Here is a 21,062-nt window from a genome sequence, read left to right on the forward strand (position 1 = left end):
TATATATATATATATATATATATATATATATATATATATATATATATATATATATATAAAAAAATTGTTATTAAAGGAAAAGGTCTAAGTTCATCTTCCACCACTGTCCTCATGTCATAAATGTATATATATATATATATATATATATATATATATATATATATATAAATATATATTTTAAGGAAAACATCTAAGTTCATCTTCCATCTGTCTTCAGGTCGTCTCTGTGGTTCTGCGGTCTGTCCAGTAGGTGGCAGTAATTCCCCATTGAGCTGTCTGACAAACGTGAAACACATAAAACCAAGGGAAGAAGAAAAAGCAGCCATTTGATTGGTTATTGCCGGGTGACGGACGGCTTCAGAGCAGAGCGCGACCGCTACATCTTCAATTTAGTGGAAAAAAAACCTCCAAAACAAACCGATTTTTCAGCGTAACTTCTGCCTGTTACGCAACAGCAGCGGGAAACATTTAGGTCTTTAATGGCGGATTAACCAGCCTGCTGTGTTGTTTGCAAACATAATGTAGTTTAGCTGCTTGTTTATCAGGTGTAACCGACGAGCTACGGTAAGCTAGCTAGCTAGCATCACAATTACGTTTGGTGTTTGCTGGTTGTTTTATGTTAATAGGCATAAATATGACGGTTTTATTTACTGCTCCCGGACATGTTAGCTAGCTGCTGCGGCCGCTGAAACATTCAGACAAACGAAAACTGAATCTTTTATTTGCAGCTTTCATGTAACGTTAGCATCACCTGTGCTTTGGAATCAGCTGTTTCTTCTTTTCCTTCAATAATAACTATTATTAAGAAAGATTTATATTAATATATATATATATATATTAATATATTATTAAAAATAATAGTATAATATAATAATATAGTGGAATATAATTCAGCTACCAAATGTATTTTTTTTTTTTTATTGTGAAATAGTTTTGGCCCCCAAAAGAAGAAGAGTTAAATGATTCAATGCTTCTATGATTGGGCTCTAAATGTTCAGTTCATAAGATAATTAATTGAATTAATTGACAGTCTCCTCGGTGGTGAGATTAAAGAGGTTTTACCTGTGATTAGTTCAGCTGATGTTCCAGCAGTGTTAACCCTAAACTGACCTCCTGCTTCTAGTGTGAAGTCTGAAGAAGAGCTTTGCTAAAGCAACACGTCGCCTGTTAATTATGTTAATAAAGTCAGACAATCTAAACTCTTGAACAGTCGTTTTTTTACTTCACGTGATTTTTTTTCCATCGTTTTAAAACATGCCACAATGTTTAGATGTTTAATAACTTTACTTGTGTCGCGCTTTTCTGAACAGAAATGTTTAGCAGTGAAACAAAACAACACAGAATAAAACAATAAAACTGTGGAGCCTTCAGAAGATTAAAAAAAAAACACCAAAGCATACAAACATCGTTCAAAAATGTAAGAAAAAGTTTTTATAAAGGGTGTAAAAGATGCCACGGTTTCATAACTTTACTGGAGCCGTGAACTTTATTGTGCTTTTACTGTTGTTAAAGTCATCACATAGTCACTGAAGCTTAAACCACATTTAAATATAGTTTGTTTCAACAACGCTTCTCTTTTTAGATCACCGGCTACGACTTCTTTTGATTCCTTCCTGAGATCAAGAACTTCAAACTGGCTGAGATGGATGAACAAAGTGTTGAGGTATGTACCACACACACACACACACACACACACACACACACACACACACACACGTGGTGGAAAAAAAATCTTTTTAACCTCCCTGTGAGAAACAACCAGATGACGAACTTCTTAAAGTATAAAATCATATTTAATGAACAGACAGTTTGTAATAATTCAGCTGAATGGATAGAGCTCTTTCCCCACGGATGGTTCGGAGGTCTAACAACATATGAATGGACACAACAGAGTATATATATATATATATACACATTATCTCGTCTCCTCTCCCTTCACCCCCCCTTGGCAGATGTCGTCCTCCTCTGTCTGCCGATGCACCCACCAAGGCCATGTCCTCAGCCTTCTGGTGGGAAGAGGGTTAGGTGGTGAGATCAGGATGACACTACTGCAAGTCAGAAATACTAAAATACCTTTAAGTGGTGACATAAGGACAACACTACAGAAAGAAAGAAATGCTAAAATACCTTTTTGACATGAGATCATTTAAATTAGTCTGGTTGGCCTCGTCTGCATTTCTGCAGGTTTTAAGCAATACAAGTTAACTAAGAGAGCGGTATGAACACACACACATCAGGCCAACAGCTGGAGGATGAGGCCTGATAGACTGTAAGAAGAGGGAAGTCAACGGTCAGGCGTTGTTTTTGAGTTGTGGTGATTTTACGATAAAACACTTGTGACCTTTGTGTGAACGCTGCTTGTGCTGCTGATGAAGATGAAGAGAAACCCAACAAGTGTTTCTAAAGCCTCTTTCACACACATCTCTGTCCTTGAGCTGTTGATCTGAGCCGACTCGTCTCTCTCTCTCTCTCGTCCTCCTGCAGAGTATCGCCGAAGTGTTTCGCTGCTTCATCTGCATGGAGAAACTGAGGGACGCTCGTCTCTGTCCTCACTGCTCCAAACTCTGCTGCTTCAGCTGCATTCGAGTAAGTCTGTCTCCACCACGCGTCTCCTGAGGAATGTCCACGTTTCCTACGATGTGAGGAGGAGAGGGGGAGAGGAGGAGAGGGAGAAGAGGGGGAGGAGAGGAGGAGGGAGGAGAGGAAGAAGAGGAGGAAGAAGGGGAGGGGGAGGAGATGAAGAGAGGAGGAGAGGAAGAAGAAGGGAGGGAGAGGGACAGGGAGGAGAGAAAGAAGAGGAAGAGAGGAGAGGAATAGAGGAGGGAGAGGAGGAGGAGGAGGAAGAAGGGAGGGAGAGGGACAGTGAGGAGAGGAGGGGGAGAAGAGGAGGAGGAGAGGGAGGGAGGAGAGGAAGAAGGGAGGGAAAGGGACAGGGAGGAGAGAAAGAAGAGGAAGAGAGGAGGAAGAAGGGAGGGAGAGGGACAGAGAGGAGGGAGAGGAGGAGGAGGAGGAAGAAGGGAGGGAGAGGGACAGAGAGGAGGGAGAGGAGGAGGAGGAAGAAGGGAGGGAGAGGTAGAGGGAGGAGAGGAAGAAGGAGAGGAGGAAAGGAAGAGAGGAAGAGGAGGAAGAAGGAGAGGAGGAAAGGAAGAGAGGAAGAGGAGGAAGAAGGAGAGGAGGAAAGGAAGAGAGGAGGGACAGGAAGAGAGGAGAGGAAGAAGGGAGGGAGAGTAATAGTGGAAGAGAGGAGGGAGAGAAGGAGATGAGGAGGAGAGAAGAGGAGGAGAAGTTTTGTTTACATGTGTGTTTGTTTACGTCTCCAGCATGATTTCAGAATGAACAGCAGGTTTTCTCCCCATTATAAGACATGTTGATTGTTTTATTTTATGTTTTAGTCATTTAGGATTTGTTTTTCACATTCAAATGAGTAAATAATATTAAGAATTCAAAGTTCAAGTAAGTAATAAGTATGTTTCTTATGAAAATAAGAGTCGTGGTGTAATCGATATGTTAGAATAAGAGCTTTCTGTTCTGGTAGCCGGTACGGAAGCCCAGAACGGACAAACCAAACACTGACCGTTGTCACGTTGTCGGGTCTCAGTTTGTTGCAATCTGCAGCCTCACCGCCAAATCTTAAACACTGCATCTTAAAGTCGTAAATTGTGATATTACACACACAAACCGGTTAGTTATGAACCGGCACTTCTCGTTATCAGCTCTGGCGGAACGGGACAAATAACGGCTTCATTTTGGGTGTGAAAGGAAGGATGGATGCGGAGTTTGAGACCCTGAAGTGGAGCCACAGTCAACATGATCAGAGGGTTTGACGTCCTGCAAAAGGACGCTCCATTTCAGAAGAATCCAGAGATTAAAACCAGACAAGAATGGGCAGAATGATTACAGTTATCCTGACAAAGTATCAGGCAAAGAATATGAAGTATCGTCAGCTGTACTCCGAGTAGAACCGTGTGTATTTAACAGTAACGGTCATGTGTGCAGCGGCCGATTATTTACACGCAATAATCATCAAACTGTCCCGTCTTGTTTGACAGCGGTGGCTGACAGAGCAGAGAGCTCAGTGTCCACACTGCCGGTAAGCGTCCGCTCACACACACATCCCACCTTCTCATTGTGTATATATTAATATATATATATATATATATATATATATATAAGTTATTAAAATGTGTTTGTGTGTGTTTGTCCCCACGCAGGGCTCCGCTCCAGCTGAGGGAGCTGGTCAACTGTCGCTGGGCGGAGGAGGTCACCCAGCAGCTGGACACCCTGCAGCTGTGTAGCCTCACCAAGCACGAGGACAACGACAAGGACAAGTGAGCGCCTCGTCTCCTCCTCGTCTCCTCCTCGTCTCCTCCTCGTCTCCTTCTCTCCCTGTGTGTCCGTTAGGGTTGAAGTTATTATAAAAATGATTACTTCCTGGTTATATCCATCACACTCGTCCCTGGATTTCTTGCCGTAATGAGTGAAATCGGATTGTACACTGAACGTAGAATCTGGGATTAATATTGTTAAACACGAACATGAATTATTTTTAGTTCTGACTGCCGTGTGGAGAGATTTAAATCATTGCTTAAGTTTAATAAAGTTGTGGGCAACAAATAGAATATCGATGTTGATGTTTCTGTAAAACCTGGATTACATTCAGAGACATTTGAATAACTTCAGTAGAAAGACTTTTTAAATCTGCCTCTTTTAGGCTCAGAGTTAATCATTTAAGTGGAGCAGATTCTGGCTAAAATTCCAGAGAAATTCAGATTCCCGGCTACTTTTTTTTAAATTTTTTATCCTGCTTCTCTTTCTGCACATGCTCATCTTCCTCCCTCCCTTTCTTCACCGTATGCATCATCGTCATCCTCCGTCTCCTGTGTTTCACAAGCGTTGTGAGTTTTCAGAAAGCTTCGTAGAAACACTGAAGTAACGTGTTTGTGTTTGATTTTCCCGTTCCAGATGTGAGAACCACCACGAGAAGCTGAGTGTTTTCTGTTGGACCTGTAAGAAATGCATCTGTCACCAGTGTGCTCTGTGGGGGGGCATGGTAACGTCTCACATCTCTTATTCACACAATCACAGTATTATAAAATGTCAGAGGACAGTAAGACTCACGACCGACGTCTTTACAGCCGCAGACAGATGTTTGTTTGTGTTCCGTTTTGCGTCCAGCACGGCGGCCACACCTTCAAGCCTCTGGTGGAGATCTACGAGCAGCACGTCACGAAGGTGAAGGAGGAAGTCGCCAAGCTCCGCCGCCGCCTCATGGAGCTCATCAGTCTGGTGCAGGAAGTGGTGAGGAAATACCAAAAGAGCGCGGCGGCCGGGACGTTTCACTCTGCTCAAGAGGATTCAAGCTCGTCCGTTTTGGACTCTCTGTGATCTTTCCTGTAGCGCCATCCGGTGGCCAACAGGAAAGATCAGAATACAGTCGGTGATAGAGTTCTACATCAATAAGGTCTTAAATCACATTTGATGACACGGTGAACAGAATAGTTCATTTTCTCTTCTTTTGTTTTCATTTTAGTCGATTTTTTAAAAATGTATTTTGCGTTTCTATTCCTTCTGTTTTAAAACCGGCGTTTCTGCAACGTCAACGTCTCATCACATGAATACCCAGCAGAATACTTAATAATACTTAATACACGGTCATTGAGTACATCATGGAGACAAACAGTCGTTGAACCACCTCAATGACTAGAAAACATACAAATACCTTCCTTTTTAAAAAGATTAAATTCATTACATTTAAAGGATATTTAACAGCAGTTGTGGTAATAGTGGAGCAGCACCGCTGACTCCCACTAGATGGCACCAGCGTGATATCTCAGTTGGTGTCTGTTAAACGTGTGTGTGTGTGTGTGTGTGTGTGTGTGTGTGTGTGTGTGTGTGTGTGTGTGTGTGTGTGTGTGTGTGTGTGTGTGTGTGTGTGTCACGGGGGTCAGGAGAGGAACGTGGAGGCCGTCAGGGGAGCGAAGGACGAGCGGGTCAGAGAGATCCGGAACGCTGTGGAGATGATGATCGCCCGTCTGGACAACCAGCTGAAGAACAAGCTCATCACCCTCATGGGTAAGAGGACTCTGGCCTCTGACTCACTGCAGCTGTGTGGAGTCTGGCTTTAGTTTAATAGCTTTTGTATGAAGCCCGCAGTGTTTCGTGTGTCTGAAAAGACGCCTTTAGTGACTCAATGTGTCTAAAGGTTGAGACCTTAACCCAACAAAACACGCAGACTCCCCGCTGAAAGCCGAGAGCGAGAGGAGCCTTTTATAGCTTCGGGGGGGGGGGGGGGGGGGGGATCACAGCTGAAATATTTATCTGGACTGAGTGAATTCGCGCACTCAGCGGCCTACAAACCCGCACACGCTCGCCGGCCTCCATCAGGCCCACACTGATGGATAGAAAATTTGCGTTTCCTTTCCCCCACCAGGCCAGAAGACGTCGTTGACCCAGGAGACGGAGCTGCTGGAGTCTCTCCTGCAGGAGGTGGAGCATCAGGTCGGTGCTCCGCAAGCAGCTCAGAGCCTCCATTCCTCTTAGATGTGCTCCATGTGTGTTTTTAAATCCCCTCCACCCTAAAAACAATGGTCAGATTCAGTGACGGTGTGGAGATTCAGATGCTAATTGAATCAGATGCTAATTGGATTAGCTTCAGAGGATGAGATCCACACAACTATTGATGGAACAGTTGTTTCCTTGATGACGATTGACGTTTAATAAACAGGATGGTTTATTGTTTTGTTCGGCGTTGAACAGCTCCACTCCTGCAGTAAGAGTGAGCTGATCTCCAAGAGTCCAGAGATCCTGCTCATGTTCCAGCAGGTCCACCGTAAACCCATGCAGTCCTTCGTCACCACGCCGGTCCCTCCGGACTTCACCAGGTACCCTGCTCACCTGGAAGACAGACTGAATATCAATCGGTGCAGTTTTATTATTGGATATAACTATTCATGTAGACCGGGCGGACTGTGGTCCAAAGTCACGGTTTAATGATAAAGTTCATTGTGATTTTCTCAATTAATAAATTTGTTTTTTTTTGTCTATAAAATGGTGAAAACCGTCGATCAGTGTTTCCCAAAGATCAGGATGACGTCCTCAAATGTCCAGAAATCAAAGATGTTCAGTTTGCTGTCATAAAGGAGCAAAGAAACCAGAATTCTGAGTTTTTTTTCTTATAAAATGACTCTAATCGATTATCAAAAAAAGTTAACAGTTAATCTTATTCTGTGTGCTTTCAGTGAGCTGGTCCCGGCCTACGACTCCAGCACTTTTGTTCTGGTCAACTTCAGGTAAATCCTCTCTGTGGCTGTTTTTCGTCATTAGGACTGAGGGAGGAGTGACTAGAGACCTGTCAATCACCGTGTAGCCCCGCCCCCTAAAGCATCCCCTGCTTTATGGTCTGTTTGACTCTAAATGGAGCATAATGTACTAAATGAACATCATGCTGTATTGAAGAAGACTGTAAACTAGAGATTGAGACCATAAACTCATGTTTACAATGTTTACTGAGGGAATAAATCAAGAGAGAAGTAGAGTCATTTTAGACTAGACTTCTATACAACCAGAGGAGTCGCCCCCTGGTGGACACTAGAGAGAATGCAGCGACTTCACTTTTTAGAACCGGAGTTTGCCTCCTGGTACGAACCAGCTGGTGTCTAGCGTTCATTACAGTACCTGAGTTATGACTCTTTTATTCTTACTTTGAGCTGCACAGAAACCATTCAAATGTCAAAATGATAAATATAATCATGTGTCAGTAGCCTCTACTTCTACTGCCTGATGCCGCTGGTTTACCACACCGAGCAGCGTTCACAGAGTGAAAATAACACCGAGCAGAAAGTGGCTGTTGAAGCGCTTCCTCCTCTGCTGAATCTATTTCAAGAGCTTTGTCCACTTGAAAGCTGAGACTTACACCTGGAGGACCCTAAGCGCACATGAATACACATGGTGTGTTTGGTGTGTGTGTGTGTGTGTGTGTTTGTAGCACCCTGAGGCAGCGGGCGGACCCGGTCTACAGCCCTCCTCTACAGATATCTGGGCTCTGCTGGAGACTCAAAGTCTACCCTGTGAGTTTTCTCTCCCTCTGATGTTCTCCAGTCGGGTCGGTCGATATCCGAAAGTCCACTACTGACGACAAGAAAAACGACGATATACGAAATGATGTATCTATAAATCAGTTCTCTGGCGCTTGACGTTCAAATTATTATGCTTAATGATACCCTGAAAAAAAAAGATGGTAATCATTTCTAAAAATGTGTTTTTATCCGACAAAATATTCTGCTTTAATCCATATTTGTTGGCGTTTAGCCGAGTTCACTGCGGTTAAAAACGGTTTACTCACCCGTGTTAGCGGGCCGGTCCAGCAGCAATCTAACAGCACCATTAATTAACATTAATACGACCTGCGATGTCACCCGAAAGATATCGTTCGACCAATGTCGAGTCTTAAAAGCTTTCCAGGAGCAAGTGTGTGTGTCTCAGAGGTAGTGACTCTCGTGTTTCTTCAGGACGGTAACGGTGTGGTCCGTGGAAACTACCTCTCCGTGTTCTTGGAGCTGTCTGCTGGACTTCCTGAAACATCGAAGTATGAATCGTTTCCTTTTTTTTTAATCTTTCTCTACAGTCTTCACAGTCCAGTCTGAGGTCGACTTAACCTTCTAACGGGATGAGTTGTTGTTGTGGTTAAAGGACTGTGTGTGTGTGTGTGTGTGTGTGTGTGTGTGTGTGTGTGTGTGTGTTCCTGAGTAGGTACGAGTACCGTGTGGAGATGGTCCATCAGGCCTCCAGCGACCCAACCAAGAACATCATCCGGGAGTTTGCCTCCGACTTTGAGGTCGGTGAATGTTGGGGCTACAACCGCTTCTTCAGACTGGACCTCCTGGCCAGCGAGGGCTACCTGAACATGCAGACGGACACACTGGTCCTCCGGTGGGCTCACACACACACACACACACACACACACACACACACACACACACACACACACACACACACACACACACACACACACACACACACACATCATCACTGTGTCCATCATGCTGGTCGTCTGACTGTCGAAGCTCAACGGAGGTGTGGTTTCTTCTTCGTGTTTGTGCTGCTCAGCTACCAGGTTCGCTCTCCCACCTTCTTCCAGAAGTGCAGGGATCAGTACTGGTACATCAGCCAGCTGGAGTCGGCCCAGAGCGGCTACATCCAGCAGATCAACAACCTCAAAGAGGTGTGTGTGTGTGTGTGTGTGTGTGTGTGTGTGTGTGTGTGTGTGTGTGTGTGTGTGTGTGTGTGTGTGTGTGTGTGTGTGTGTGTGTGTGTGTGTGTGTGTGTGTGTGTGTGTGTGTGTGTGTGTGTGTGTGTGTGTGTGTGGTCCAGGGGAGTTTGCAGACCTTTCAGAGTGAGAAACAGTTTATTTAATGTGTTTTTTTTGTTGTTATTATTTCAGAGGTTGGCCATCGAGCTGTTTCGCCGGCAGACGTCACGCAGCTCCTCTCCCCCCGACATGAGGCTCGCCGGGGGAACCACGGCCTCCGAGAGAGACCCCCGCTCGGTGAAGAGCGACGACGACATCCAGACCGCTTTGACCAACGCCAAAAAAGGCCAAGAAGAAGAAGAGAGGACGCAGCAGGACGACTCTAACGTGAGGATGGAACACAGCGAACGGGGTTCCACGGAGTTCTTTGTTGATTTGTCGAAAAAACGTAGGGACGTCCACCGCAAAACCCCGGTGTGACCTCTGTGTTGTTCAGGAGCTGTCCGACGGTGACCTGGAGGTGGACTGCCTGACGGAGGAGGAGGTGAACCCGCTGGACGGCAGCAGCACCTCGGGGAGCTCGACGGCAACCAGCAACACGGAGGAGAACGACATCGACGAGGAGACCATGTGAGCCCAAAAGTCCCACGCTCTCCTTCGAGAATCCAGACCCTCTAATGTGGTCTGGAGATAAATCATGGTGCTGTTAGATTGCTGCTGGACACGCCCCGCTGATACAGGTGTGTGCGGGAGAGTAAATGTTTTTTTTCATCGTAAATGATTACGTCTCTCTGTGCGTCTGAACAGGTCGGGAGAGAATGATGTCGAATTTATCGGGAACCTGGAGACAGAAGAAGGAGAGCTTCCTGATGACTTGGCTGGAGCGGCAGGTATAATTCATAAACGAATATGAATGTGTCATTATATATATATATTATATTAAGACCAGTCGTTAACGTTGGTGAAGCTGTGACCATCAGATATTTAATGTCCTCAATTAACGGCCTCTGAGGCAAATAAAAGCCTCGACCGCTATTTGAGATTTTAGGGAATCGAATGTATTTGTTGTCTGACAGCGATGCGATGGAGAGCAGCTCGCTCTGTGTTTCACTGTGTTTCACTGTGTCTCACTGTGTCGGTGTTGAAAGACACGAAGAGGACGATGAGTCATTGTTGTTGCACTGAACCCGCTTTGATATAGAAACACTTGGTTGTGTGTGTGTGTGTGTGTGTGTCGTTTTATTCCTTTCTCCGTGGATTATTCCGAGCCATCCACACGGAACATGAAGCTTTATAAACTCTCCTCTTCCTGCAGGAGGATCCGGCTCCACCGTGCGTTCCTCACATCGCAGCGCTGCCGCTCGCGGTGGTGGAGCGGCGTCGTGCGGCGGCGCCGTCGGTCCGGGAAGCGGCGGCGGCCTCCTGGAGATCGACCCGGTGATCCTGATCCAGCTGCTGGATCTGAAGGAGCGCCGCAGCGTGGAGTCTCTGTGGGGCCTCCAGCCTCGGCCTCCTGTCTCTCTGCTGCACAGCCAAGGTCGGCATTTCATTTCTCTCCTTTCTCCTCCTCTCCTCTTCCTTTTCTTCTCCTCTCCCTTCCACATCTTCCCTTTCATTTCCTGTCCTCTACTTTCATTTAATTTCCTCTCCTCTTTCTCTCATCACCTCTTTCTCCCTTCTTGTGTCTTTTTTCTGTTCTCTCCTCTTCTCCTTCTTCTCTCTCCTCTCCTCGTCTTCTTTCCTCTTTCTCTTCTCTCTTCTACTCTTTTCGTCTCCTCTTATCTCCTCTCCTCTCCTCATTTTCTATCCTCTTCTCACCTCTGTCCACTACGCTTTTCCTCTCATTCTTTCATCTTCTCTCCTCTTCTCTTTCTCTCCTCTCCTCTTCTCGTCTCCTCTTATCTTCTCTCATTTTTTTCTCCTCTCCTTTCCTCTCCTCTCCTCATTTTCTCTCTTCTTCTTTCCTCTGTCCTCTACGCTTTTCCTCTCATCCTTTCCTCTTCTCTCCTCTTTCTATCCTCTCCTCTTCTCACATCTGTCCTGTACGCTTCTCTTCTCCTTTCGTCTTCTCTCCTCTTTCTCGTCTCCTTTTATTTCCTCTCCTTTCATTTCCCCTTTTTTCTCCTCTCTTCTTTCCCTCCTTCCTCTTCCTCTCCGTTGGTGGCGGAGCTTTGCACACATTCTCTGTTTGCATGCAGCAGAGAGACGGCATCAAAGACCAGTCGGTGCCATAAGGAGTTAGTTTTTGTAACGTTTGTGTACCGAGGCAGCTAAAGTAGATACTGGTGTTGAAAAGATGCAGAGATACTGCTTGTGCTTGTATAGATGAAGAAGTAGCCATGACTGAAGATTCATTTTCTCCCGCTGCTTTCATTCCTTGTTCCCGTTTCTCGTCCTCCGTCCAGCTCACCCTCACTCCAGGAAGGACCGGGAGCGTCGGCCTCAGGCGGTGCGACGCTCGGCTCCGGACTCGGGGGTCCTGATCCGCCTCAAGGCTCAGATGGCCGAGGTCCGCAGCAAGATGTCCGACGCCAAGAGTCAAGTGCTGGAGGCCCGGGGGAGCGGAGAGCCCAGGCCCGGCCCGTCGGGGGGGTTCGGCGTGGAGGAGGTGTCCTCCCACCACGCCGACTCAGAGCTGTCCGCTTGTCGTAAGACGGGTGAGATGGACCTGCTGGGGAGAGCGGCTCGGTCCAGACCCTGTCGCCCTGGTGAGGACTGATACGCTGCCGAGGATGACGTTAGGCTGCTTCAAAGCTGCCGAGTCAAGAGAGTCACTCTTACTTCATGAACACAAGCAGGAAGTCACTACTGAGACAACAGGAAGTAGGAAGACGGGAAGTAGTACGACGGAAAGTAGTACGACGGAAAGTAGTACGACGGAAAGTAGGAAGACGGGAAGTAGTACAGTCGATTGTTTGTGCCACTAGAATCAACGTTAAACCATACCTGAAGGTCATCATTTTGTAAACCTCGTATCATTTAGAGTCAGTTTAGAGCTCTTCATCGTATTCATACAGACTCTATTCAGACTTCACTACAGAGTCCAAACCTGACGTGATCCTGCAGTTATTGAGGTCTATAGATTTAAGATAATTACATATTTGTCTCTTATCTTTTTCTTTTTTTTCTTTCCTGTGTGCAGCCAGGAAGTCTCTGTCTCCTGTCCTGGACAGCAGCAGCAGCTCTCTGGTGATGAAGAGGAGGAGTCCGGAGGAGCTGGAGAAGGACCTGAGAGGACCAGACGCGTCCACAGAGCTCGGTCTGCATCTCAAAGACGGGCTGGGATCTGCAGAGGGTCGGTGGTCCTCTTACCTATCCTCCTGGTTTCTCCATAATCTTTTGTTACAACTGGAAGCTGCTCTTACCAAGACTCTGCTCTTCTACATGACCACATGCTTGTTTTAAAAACAGATACAGAGTCAGGATCAGAATGTATATGTTTATAAAGCAGCAGCAGCAGTAAAAACTTCGACTCTTTTCCCTCGTCTCTGCTTCAGGAGCGCTGAAGGCCGACGGCCCCCTGGGGCCCCCCGTGTCTCACGGCGGCTCCTCGTCAGAGCAGCAGCAGTACTCGGTGGAGCAGCAGCTGTTCGGGGCCTCGGGGCCCCGAGACGACATCTTCTCCCTGGGGGGGTCGAGCTACATGACCGGCGGCAAGAGCAGGACCCTCGGGTGTGTGTTTCAGGGGACACATCATGTCTCTCTCTCTCTCTCTCTCCCTCTGTCTCTCTCTGTCTGTCTGTCTGTCTCTCTCTCGCCCTCTGTGTGTGTCTCTCTCTCTCTCTCTCTCCATCTCTGTCTCTCTGCCTCTCTCTCTCTCTCTCTCTCTCTGTCTCTCTCTCTCTGCCTCTCTGTCTGTCTCTCTCTCTCTCTGTCTCTCCCTCTCCCTCTCACTGAGACTCCTTCCTTCTCTCCGTACCTTACAGGGCAGCCATGTTGGAGTGTGAGTCCGAGAGCTCGGTGAACTCCCATCATCCCCTGCTGGAGGGACCCTCTGCTCCGTCGCAGTCAAAAGAAGGTCTGCTGTGTGTTCTGATAACGACACTAACAAACTTTGTTCTCACCCTGTGTTTTATGTCCTGTTGCTACGTAACGTTAAAGAGAATGTTTGTTTGTCCGTCTCTGATTTGTCCCGTCCCGTCCCGTCCGTAGATCAGTCGCCGTCGGTCCTGGTTGCAGCAACGAGCAGCGACAGCGACACCGAGGACGAAGCCCTGCAGAGCAGCAACTCTCGCTACGACAACCAGACTCCTCCCATCACAGGTAACCAGCTCGCTCACGACCGCCACGACTACTGACACTGCGACGGGTTGAATCGGGTTATTAAAGCTTTTGTTTATACTCTCTGAGGCTGAAGGTGTAACCTCCAGATTTATTCGACCCTTTTTTGGGAGCGTGTTCGCGTGTCTCCTACAGATGCTTTTATTGTGGCGGTCGCCTCGCAATGTGTGGATTTCGATGTTTGCACGAACACATTTGTGTCCTCTTCCTTCTTCCAGGAGAGCAGCTTCTGTCTGAAGACATGAGTCTACCTGCTGACAGGTGAAAAAACACCCGGAGACGACGACAGACACACACACACACACACACACACACACACACACACACAGTTACGTTACACACGTGTGTAGAGTAGAACCTGCTTATTGTGCATGAAGTCGGACTGAAGGAGATGCATCGACTCAACCTGCGCTTTTTTTTTTTTGGTTTTTCTTTTCTTGTTGTCCTGAATATTTATGTAGTTTCATGACAGAAAGAGATAATGGCGGCCAGTGCTTCAGGTGGTCAGTGTGAATACAGTGGTACTGGCCCTTTAAGAGGACCAGCGGTTTCACCTCCTTTTTCAAACTGGACTTCCTCCGTACGTCTTGACGTTGCGTTATGATGAACGTTACTGTCGGTTCTTTCACGGTCAGTGAAACATCTGTTTGTGCAGAAACTGGATCTCTAAAACTGTTGTTTTACAGTCCATGTCACCTGAGCTACAGGGCCTTTAATCTGCACACCGTCTCACCATTTACATGCAGTCTGCAGCCTACAGGATGAACCGTACCTACTGTCAGTAAGAGTGTTTCATAACCTCCACACCTACTCACTTATGTCTCCGCTCTCCGTTCTTCGCTCCTCAAACATTCCGCTTCGGTGACGCCGCAGCTTTTTTTTCTCCTCTTCCTGACGCGAGCCTCGTTTTTTTTTTTTTTTTTTTTTTTAAAAAGCTCGTTTCTGGTAATTTATGTAAATGTCGTCTCTCTTAATAACAGCACGTCTGTCTCTCTCTGTGTGACATTTGAGAGGGTTAAAACAGTCACTGAATCACTCGGATTATAAACCTCCTGAAGTCTGTGGGCTGAAACTTCAGACGCAGGTGTGTGTGTGTGTGTGTGTGTGTGTGTGTGTGTGTGTGTGTGTGTGTGTGTGTGTGTGTGTGTGTGTGTGTGTGTGTGTGTGTGTGTGTGTGTGTGTGTGTGTGTGTGTGTGTGTGTGTGTGTGTGTGTGTGTGTGTGTGTGTGCTTTTTATTTCAGGACATCACTGACCCGAGTGTGACACACACCCAATTTTTTTTTTTTTTTTTTTTTTTTTAGTGAATTTTCCGCCGTCTGTGGCAGAGTTAGACGAGAAGAGCGCCGCCGCTCTGAATGTTTGTTCGGTAAATATGAAGCTTCAGCCGGCAGCTGGTTAGCTTAGCTTAGCATAAAGACAAGGGGAAGCGGCTATCCGGGGCAAAATCCACATCTGCTCCTCTGCTCAGTGTGTTGACGTCCAGGTTTAGACTTGCGATTTAAACTGCGCTGCTCTCTTAAAGGGACAGTGCGCCCTCAAAAGTATTCAAAAGCAACACGTAGTTTTCCTCTCTCTCGGCACAAAATACTCACAACAGATCAGAAACATTAAAGACGTCTCCGTCGTATTAAAGTGTCCAGTATGAGCCGGTCTTCACTAAACCAGGAACACTGAAGCAGCTAAACGGAACAAATCTTTAGTTAAGGTCATTATTTTCACAAGTGCTTTGTTTTTTTTTGTGAGATTTAGTGTTCATTAAAGGGCCGGTTCACCCGAAATACTTTCTTTTTTTAGTAGTATTTAATTCATGCAGGTAGTTTTGTTTTTGTTTTATTTGTCCAGGTTTTGAGGTTTCTGCCTCCGACACCAAAACGATAGAATATGAATATCAGACGATTGTCTTCATTAGTGATTCAATTATTGTGACTCAATGAACGGTCAGAGAAATGTGTGACGGTAACAACAGCAAAGAGGACAGACCTGAGGTGGTGTTCTGAGGAAAAAACGCACATTTATTTTATCGAGGTCTAAGTGATGGATTAACAAGAAACAAACGTTGATATTCTCTGAGATTAAAGTGTGAAATATACGAGATTAAAATTCACACGATGCGTTTCCAAAGTCTGGATGCTTTTTATAATACGCTGACTCCGGGGGAAAATGCCGAGTATTTCTACATTTTTATTAAAAAGTATGATTTGATTACATGTGTGGGGAGGACTGTGGTGCAATGAGGTTGATCCAACCGACGTAGCAAAATTAAAACAAAATAAATTTTTTTGTTTCTTTTCTGGCAAATGTGTGACTTTAATCTCAGAGAATTCTTTTTCCCATGAATTATTTGGGATTTTTTCTCATAAATTTGGGAGTTTTTTTCTTGCAATTTTGCCATTTTTTTGCCAATTTACGGCATTTTTCTTTAATTATTAATTTTTTTTACCTTCAATGATCTGAATATGCCGTCATAGTAATAAGTAAGTAAGTAAGTAAAAATATATTTTTTTTGTAAGTTTGGGTGAACAGACCTCCAGTAGAAACTGCTGCACTGACAGCTTTTTTTTTTTTTTAACTTTTAATAGAACTTGACAGCAAAGGTTTAAAAATCAGCGGTTATGTAACGCCTGCTTTTGTGCTGCACTGACGGCTCACAGCTTCACCGGATTCATTATTCTTCACCTCGGTACTCTCAGCAAAACGCTGCTGACAAACACTTTAAAAGAACTTCCTGCACTTTGTGCGAAGTCGGCCGTCTTTCCTTCTTGGTGTTGTTATTTGGACGGTTAGGTAATCTTTGGCTCAAAGGAGGTACATCATCTCGTGTGCTTTGTAAATCCCTCTCAGTATATTCAGAAGTGGAGCTTTTGATGTACGTTTGCCTGAAAGTGCGAAAGCGTTTTCCCTCGGACTGAAGGAGGACAGACGTTCTTATTTGCACCAAGACGTGTCGAGTCTCCTCGTTTATTCACTTCTTCTCTTCTTTGTGCTTCTTGTGTCAAAAAGCTGCGTTCTATTCTCAATTGTTCCCAGAATGCACTGTGCATTATTTGATGTGTATATTTACTTATTTAAATAAATAAAATGTTTTACGTTACCCGAAAAACGACCACATTCTCATGTCTTCTGTGAATTCAGATTTGAACAAAACGAGGGTTTCTTGTGTCAGTTTGCCTTAAAGGGACAGTGTGTAGAAATGGAATATAATATTTAGAAGTGTGTTTTCTTTAGTGTATAATCGCCTCCAAATAAGAACAGTTGTGTTTATTTCTATACATGGAGACGGCCACGTTTTTTGGGTTTGCCACGTAGAAGTTTCAGTTGGTTGCGATCTGCAAACTCGCCACTGGATGGCGCCAAATCCTCCACGCTGCACCTTTTAAAGATTACAGGATCATTGTTAACTCGGTTTGTTTCTAACTGCTTGTGTTTCCTGCCTCATTATCAGTGGTAGGAAGTAACCAAGTACATTTCCTAAAGTACCGTACTTAAGTACAATTTTTAAGTTTTTGTACTTTTGTACTACTAGAGTATTTCCATTTTCTGCTGCTTTATTCTTCTACTCCATTACCACTCAGAGGGCAGTATTGTACCTTTTAATCCCATGCATGTATTTAATATCTTTCGTTTCTTTACAGATTTATATGAATAATACAAATTATATATTAACTAATCAGAATATTTAAAAATAATAAAAATAATTTATGATGTATTATAGATTAACAACAAGTGATGAACACATTAAAACATCTCTAATTATAATATGATTATCCTGCAATGGGACATTCTGTATGATGAGTACTTTTACTGTTTGTATATTTTTGATGCTGATACTTTTGTACTTTTATGTAAGGAAGATTTTGAATGCAGGACTTCTACTTGTATTATTTTTATCCTGTAGTATTACAACGTTTACTTTCATAAACGATCTGACTATTTGCCCGTTAGACTGAAGAATTATTAACGATGTTTCCGGATCTCAGCAATCAAAAATGTAGACGCAATGCTTTTATTTCCCAACGAAATGTTGGGAAATAAAACAATGAAACTATAATAAATTGTAATAAACTTGGGTGTGTTATCCTTTCTGAGTGTATGTTGAGCTGAAACAATACAAGTATTATTCATAAGTTGTATGTGGAAGCATTTAAAGTCCAGTAAAGGTTTTAAGTGTTGGTGGGAAATGTTTTGAGTCTTACTTAACTCTCACCTTTTTATGAAACGTTTATTGTCAGTTACGCCCACTTCACACAGCGGCCGTCGATTCATTTTTCACACAAATACCTCCTACATTTTATATGTAACATACTCTCCATAGCCGTTTGAGACCTGTCACTCACCGTGTAGCCCCGCCCCCTAAATCATCCCCTGCTTTATGGTCTGTTTGACTCTAAATGAAGCATAATGTACTAAATGAACATCATGCTGTATTGAAGAAGACTGTAAACTAGAGATTGAGACCATAAACTCATGTTTACAATGTTTACTGAGGGAATAAATCAAGAGAGAAGTAGAGTCATTTTAGACTAGACTTCTATACGACCAGAGGAGTCGCCCCCTGATGGACACTAGAGAGAATGCAGCTTTAAGACATGAAGCTTTGGCTTCCCTGCTTGCGGTCAACACCTGGATGAGACTGAATAAACTCTTTGATAAAACCTTAATAACTGAAGAACAGAAGGCACAATGAAGTCCACACGGTCAAACTGTTCCTGCTTCCTGTCTCCTCGCTGGAGGAAGTAACCTCACGTTCTTTCCTCGTCTCTGGATTTTATCACCCCGTTTAGTTTTTTCCTCTTAAAAACCCAAACTGCTGGAACAGAGACAATAAAGCCAGATTAGAGTGAGAGAGGGGGGGGTGAAATGATTCATTTTACAGAAAGAATGTGGAGGACTGCTCACTTGTGTTTTTTTTGTAAAGCTGTTTATGTAACAGCAGACAGCACTGTTCCTCATGAAAGCCCTGTTACGGCATCGCGGCGCTGCCGGCATTTCACTCTGAGAACACTCTGTTCAGGTTTCCTGCTCCTCTGTTGACCCGTCTACTGTGTGATCGGCATCGCAGAGGAGACAGATCAACGGGTTAACCTCTGCTTTATTTCACACAGATGGCTTCTCTTTCTCATTTCTGTCTGAAGGGATGCTTTTAATACCGTTTAATTCAGTGACTGGAGACAGAAAATCCGGCAAATGACACTTCGCTAAGCCCCGCCCCTCGAACGCAGACTGGCCAATCAGAGCGTAGCATGGCGGCAACCTCCGGTTCTGACGAGTGAAGTCAAAGCTTCACATGTTAAAGCTGCATTCTCTCTAATGTCCATCAGGGGGCGACTCCTCTGGTTGTATAGAAGTCTAGTCTAAAATGACTCTACTTCTCTCTTGATTTATTCCCTCAGTAAACATTGTAAACATGAGTTTATGGTCTCAATCTCTAGTTTACAGTCTTCTTCAATACAGCATGATGTTCATTTAGTACATTATGCTCCATTTAGAGTCAAACAGACCATAAAGCAGGGGACGCTTTAGGGGGCGGGGCTACACGGTGATTGACAGGCCTCCCTCAGAGACGTATTCATGAAGACCATCACGTTTAGTGGCTTTAGAACTGGTTGAACGTTGTGTAATAGTGACACTCGTTACCTGAACAGGTTGGAAGCAGATGCACGTTTCTAAAAATGTTAACGTTTTTGTGTAAAAACCTGTGGCGCTAACATTAGCAGAGTACGTTAGCACATTGCTAGCTAGCGTTAGCACTTCTATGCTACGCTAGCTACTGAAGGTACATTGAATAATCGTGTCTTTACACTACGGTTCTTATGATATCTTACGAAAAAGTTACTCCTCATTTTTCGGCCCGTTTTCCTACGAAACGCCGCTAACGCGTGTCAAGTTTCCGCTCGTCACATTCGTAGCGTTTTTCAAAATAAATGTACGTCTCCACAGGAAACAACTGAGGCAACAAAGCTACTTGGTTAGATTTAGGTCAAGTGGTCGTTACTGAAGTACGGAAGTTACGTGACGAAGAAGTCAACGTAGACTTCTCATGTCTTTTGTATTAGGTATAGCTAACAGACTGGCTGAATGTAAACACATGCTGCTTTAGCTTCTTAATGATTGTCGCGGTGAATAAAGAGGAACGGTGTTTAAACTTCATAGTCTCCTGATCTCCGGGTGACGCGGTGGTTTCACTTTAACACCGAGATCTGTAGCTTTAGCTTCTGTCTTCATCTTTTAAACCTGTTTTCATCCCGGATACGTCCTTCAAACACACACTAGGAGACCCGTCTGTCTGCTTCTCTCACATCTTACATCACGACGCCGTGGTCTCCATGGTGCCGTATAGCTCTGAAAGCTTCGACGGGCCTTGAACAGTTATTGAAATGAGAAGTTTAGAGCGGAAAACCTTCGACCTGTAAACCTGTGACTGAACTAAAATAATCACGTGTTCTTTTATAAAGGTAACTAAAGCTGTCAAATACATTTATTAATGGAGTACAAAGCTCAGTATTTCTCTCTGAAATGCAGTAAGTTGAAGTTCGAAGTCGCTTAAAAATATAAATTCTCAAGTACTTAAATGTGATAGTTAAGTGAATAATCGTGGTTCCTTTTCACTGCAGACATGATATAATCTCTCATTAGATTTGTATTACTCATGCATTCGTGTAAAAGCAGGATTTTACCGTTGTAGGTAAATATTTTCGCCATTAATCGATTGATTGGTTTGTAAAAATATTGAAAAAAGTGAGAAATGTTTGTCACAATTACTCCAAGCAAGAAGTGACACCTTCAAATGTTTTTGTTTAGTCCAAACCTCGACATTATTACTAATACGTTAACATTATTACTAATATATTAACATTATAAGGAAAAGTAGAAAATCTTGACATTTGTGTAGCTGGAACCATGAAATATTTTTACATGAAAAACAACTTAAAAATAGTTGATCTTCATATATTTTGTGGGCAGAAGTCATAACTTGTAAAGTAACTGAAGCTGTCATAAAGATGTAGTGAAGGTAAAAGTACAACATTTCTCTTCGATGTAGTGAAGTAGAAGTAGAAAGTGGCATGCAAAGACTTGCGTATGGGTACCCAATGGGTAAAGCAAAGGATCCTGGGTAATTTAATTGGGCCTAACGAGGAGCAGAAACATGCAAACAGATCAGACGATCACGACTCTTCAGGAAAGAAAAGGCATCAGTCGAGGACTTGTTCTAATCTTTATATACATGATAATTAGTCACCGGTTACAGTACACATATTTTATATACTACAGGAACACATAATACAGGTACTCAATGTGTGTTTTACTGTTTTTTTTTATTTGTTTTTTTTTTTTTTTTTTAAACCTAACCTGCATGTTGAAGAAGAGCCAATCATGGGGTTTGTCTTCCAGCTTGGAGGACAAGAAGAAGAAGAAGGGACCAATCACAGCCCTCAATGATCTCATTCATCCTCCCCGTCACAGAGCGCTGCAGGAAGTAGTCCCAAAACCAGGACATGAGTCAGCAGTGCTGCTGGTTCCCTCACTTTGAAGCCA

At 44.2% G+C, this 21,062-nt stretch overlaps 1 protein-coding gene across 2 annotated transcripts; it reads left to right on the forward strand.

Annotated features, from left to right (window-relative positions):
• Window positions 1-356: 356 nt before the first annotated feature.
• trim37 (tripartite motif containing 37) lies at window positions 357-17,698 on the forward strand. 2 transcript variants are annotated; one of them, XM_068734973.1, is made up of 25 exons: window positions 357-564; window positions 1,583-1,663; window positions 2,485-2,586; window positions 4,050-4,090; window positions 4,212-4,328; window positions 4,963-5,050; window positions 5,176-5,298; window positions 5,949-6,072; window positions 6,431-6,498; window positions 6,757-6,881; window positions 7,239-7,289; window positions 7,985-8,066; window positions 8,508-8,584; window positions 8,749-8,928; window positions 9,106-9,220; window positions 9,440-9,634; window positions 9,744-9,877; window positions 10,055-10,137; window positions 10,563-10,784; window positions 11,653-11,955; window positions 12,390-12,542; window positions 12,745-12,919; window positions 13,174-13,265; window positions 13,400-13,510; window positions 13,747-17,698. In XM_068734973.1, the coding sequence occupies exons 2-25, from the start codon at window positions 1,643-1,645 to the stop codon at window positions 13,791-13,793; spliced, it is 2,829 nt and encodes a 942-aa protein (XP_068591074.1). In that variant the 5' UTR covers window positions 357-564; window positions 1,583-1,642; the 3' UTR covers window positions 13,794-17,698. The 2 variants fall into 2 exon arrangements, with proteins under 2 accessions (XP_068591074.1, XP_068591075.1); XM_068734974.1 differs by lacking the exons at window positions 357-564; window positions 1,583-1,663; window positions 2,485-2,586; window positions 4,050-4,090 and having other exon boundaries at window positions 4,261-4,388.
• Window positions 17,699-21,062: the final 3,364 nt, after the last annotated feature.

This window comes from Cebidichthys violaceus, unplaced genomic scaffold (assembly GCF_023349555.1).
Source record: "Cebidichthys violaceus isolate CVI_PGR_0920_01 unplaced genomic scaffold, fCebVio1.0.p SCAF_69, whole genome shotgun sequence".
Lineage (NCBI taxonomy): Eukaryota > Metazoa > Chordata > Actinopteri > Perciformes > Stichaeidae > Cebidichthys > Cebidichthys violaceus.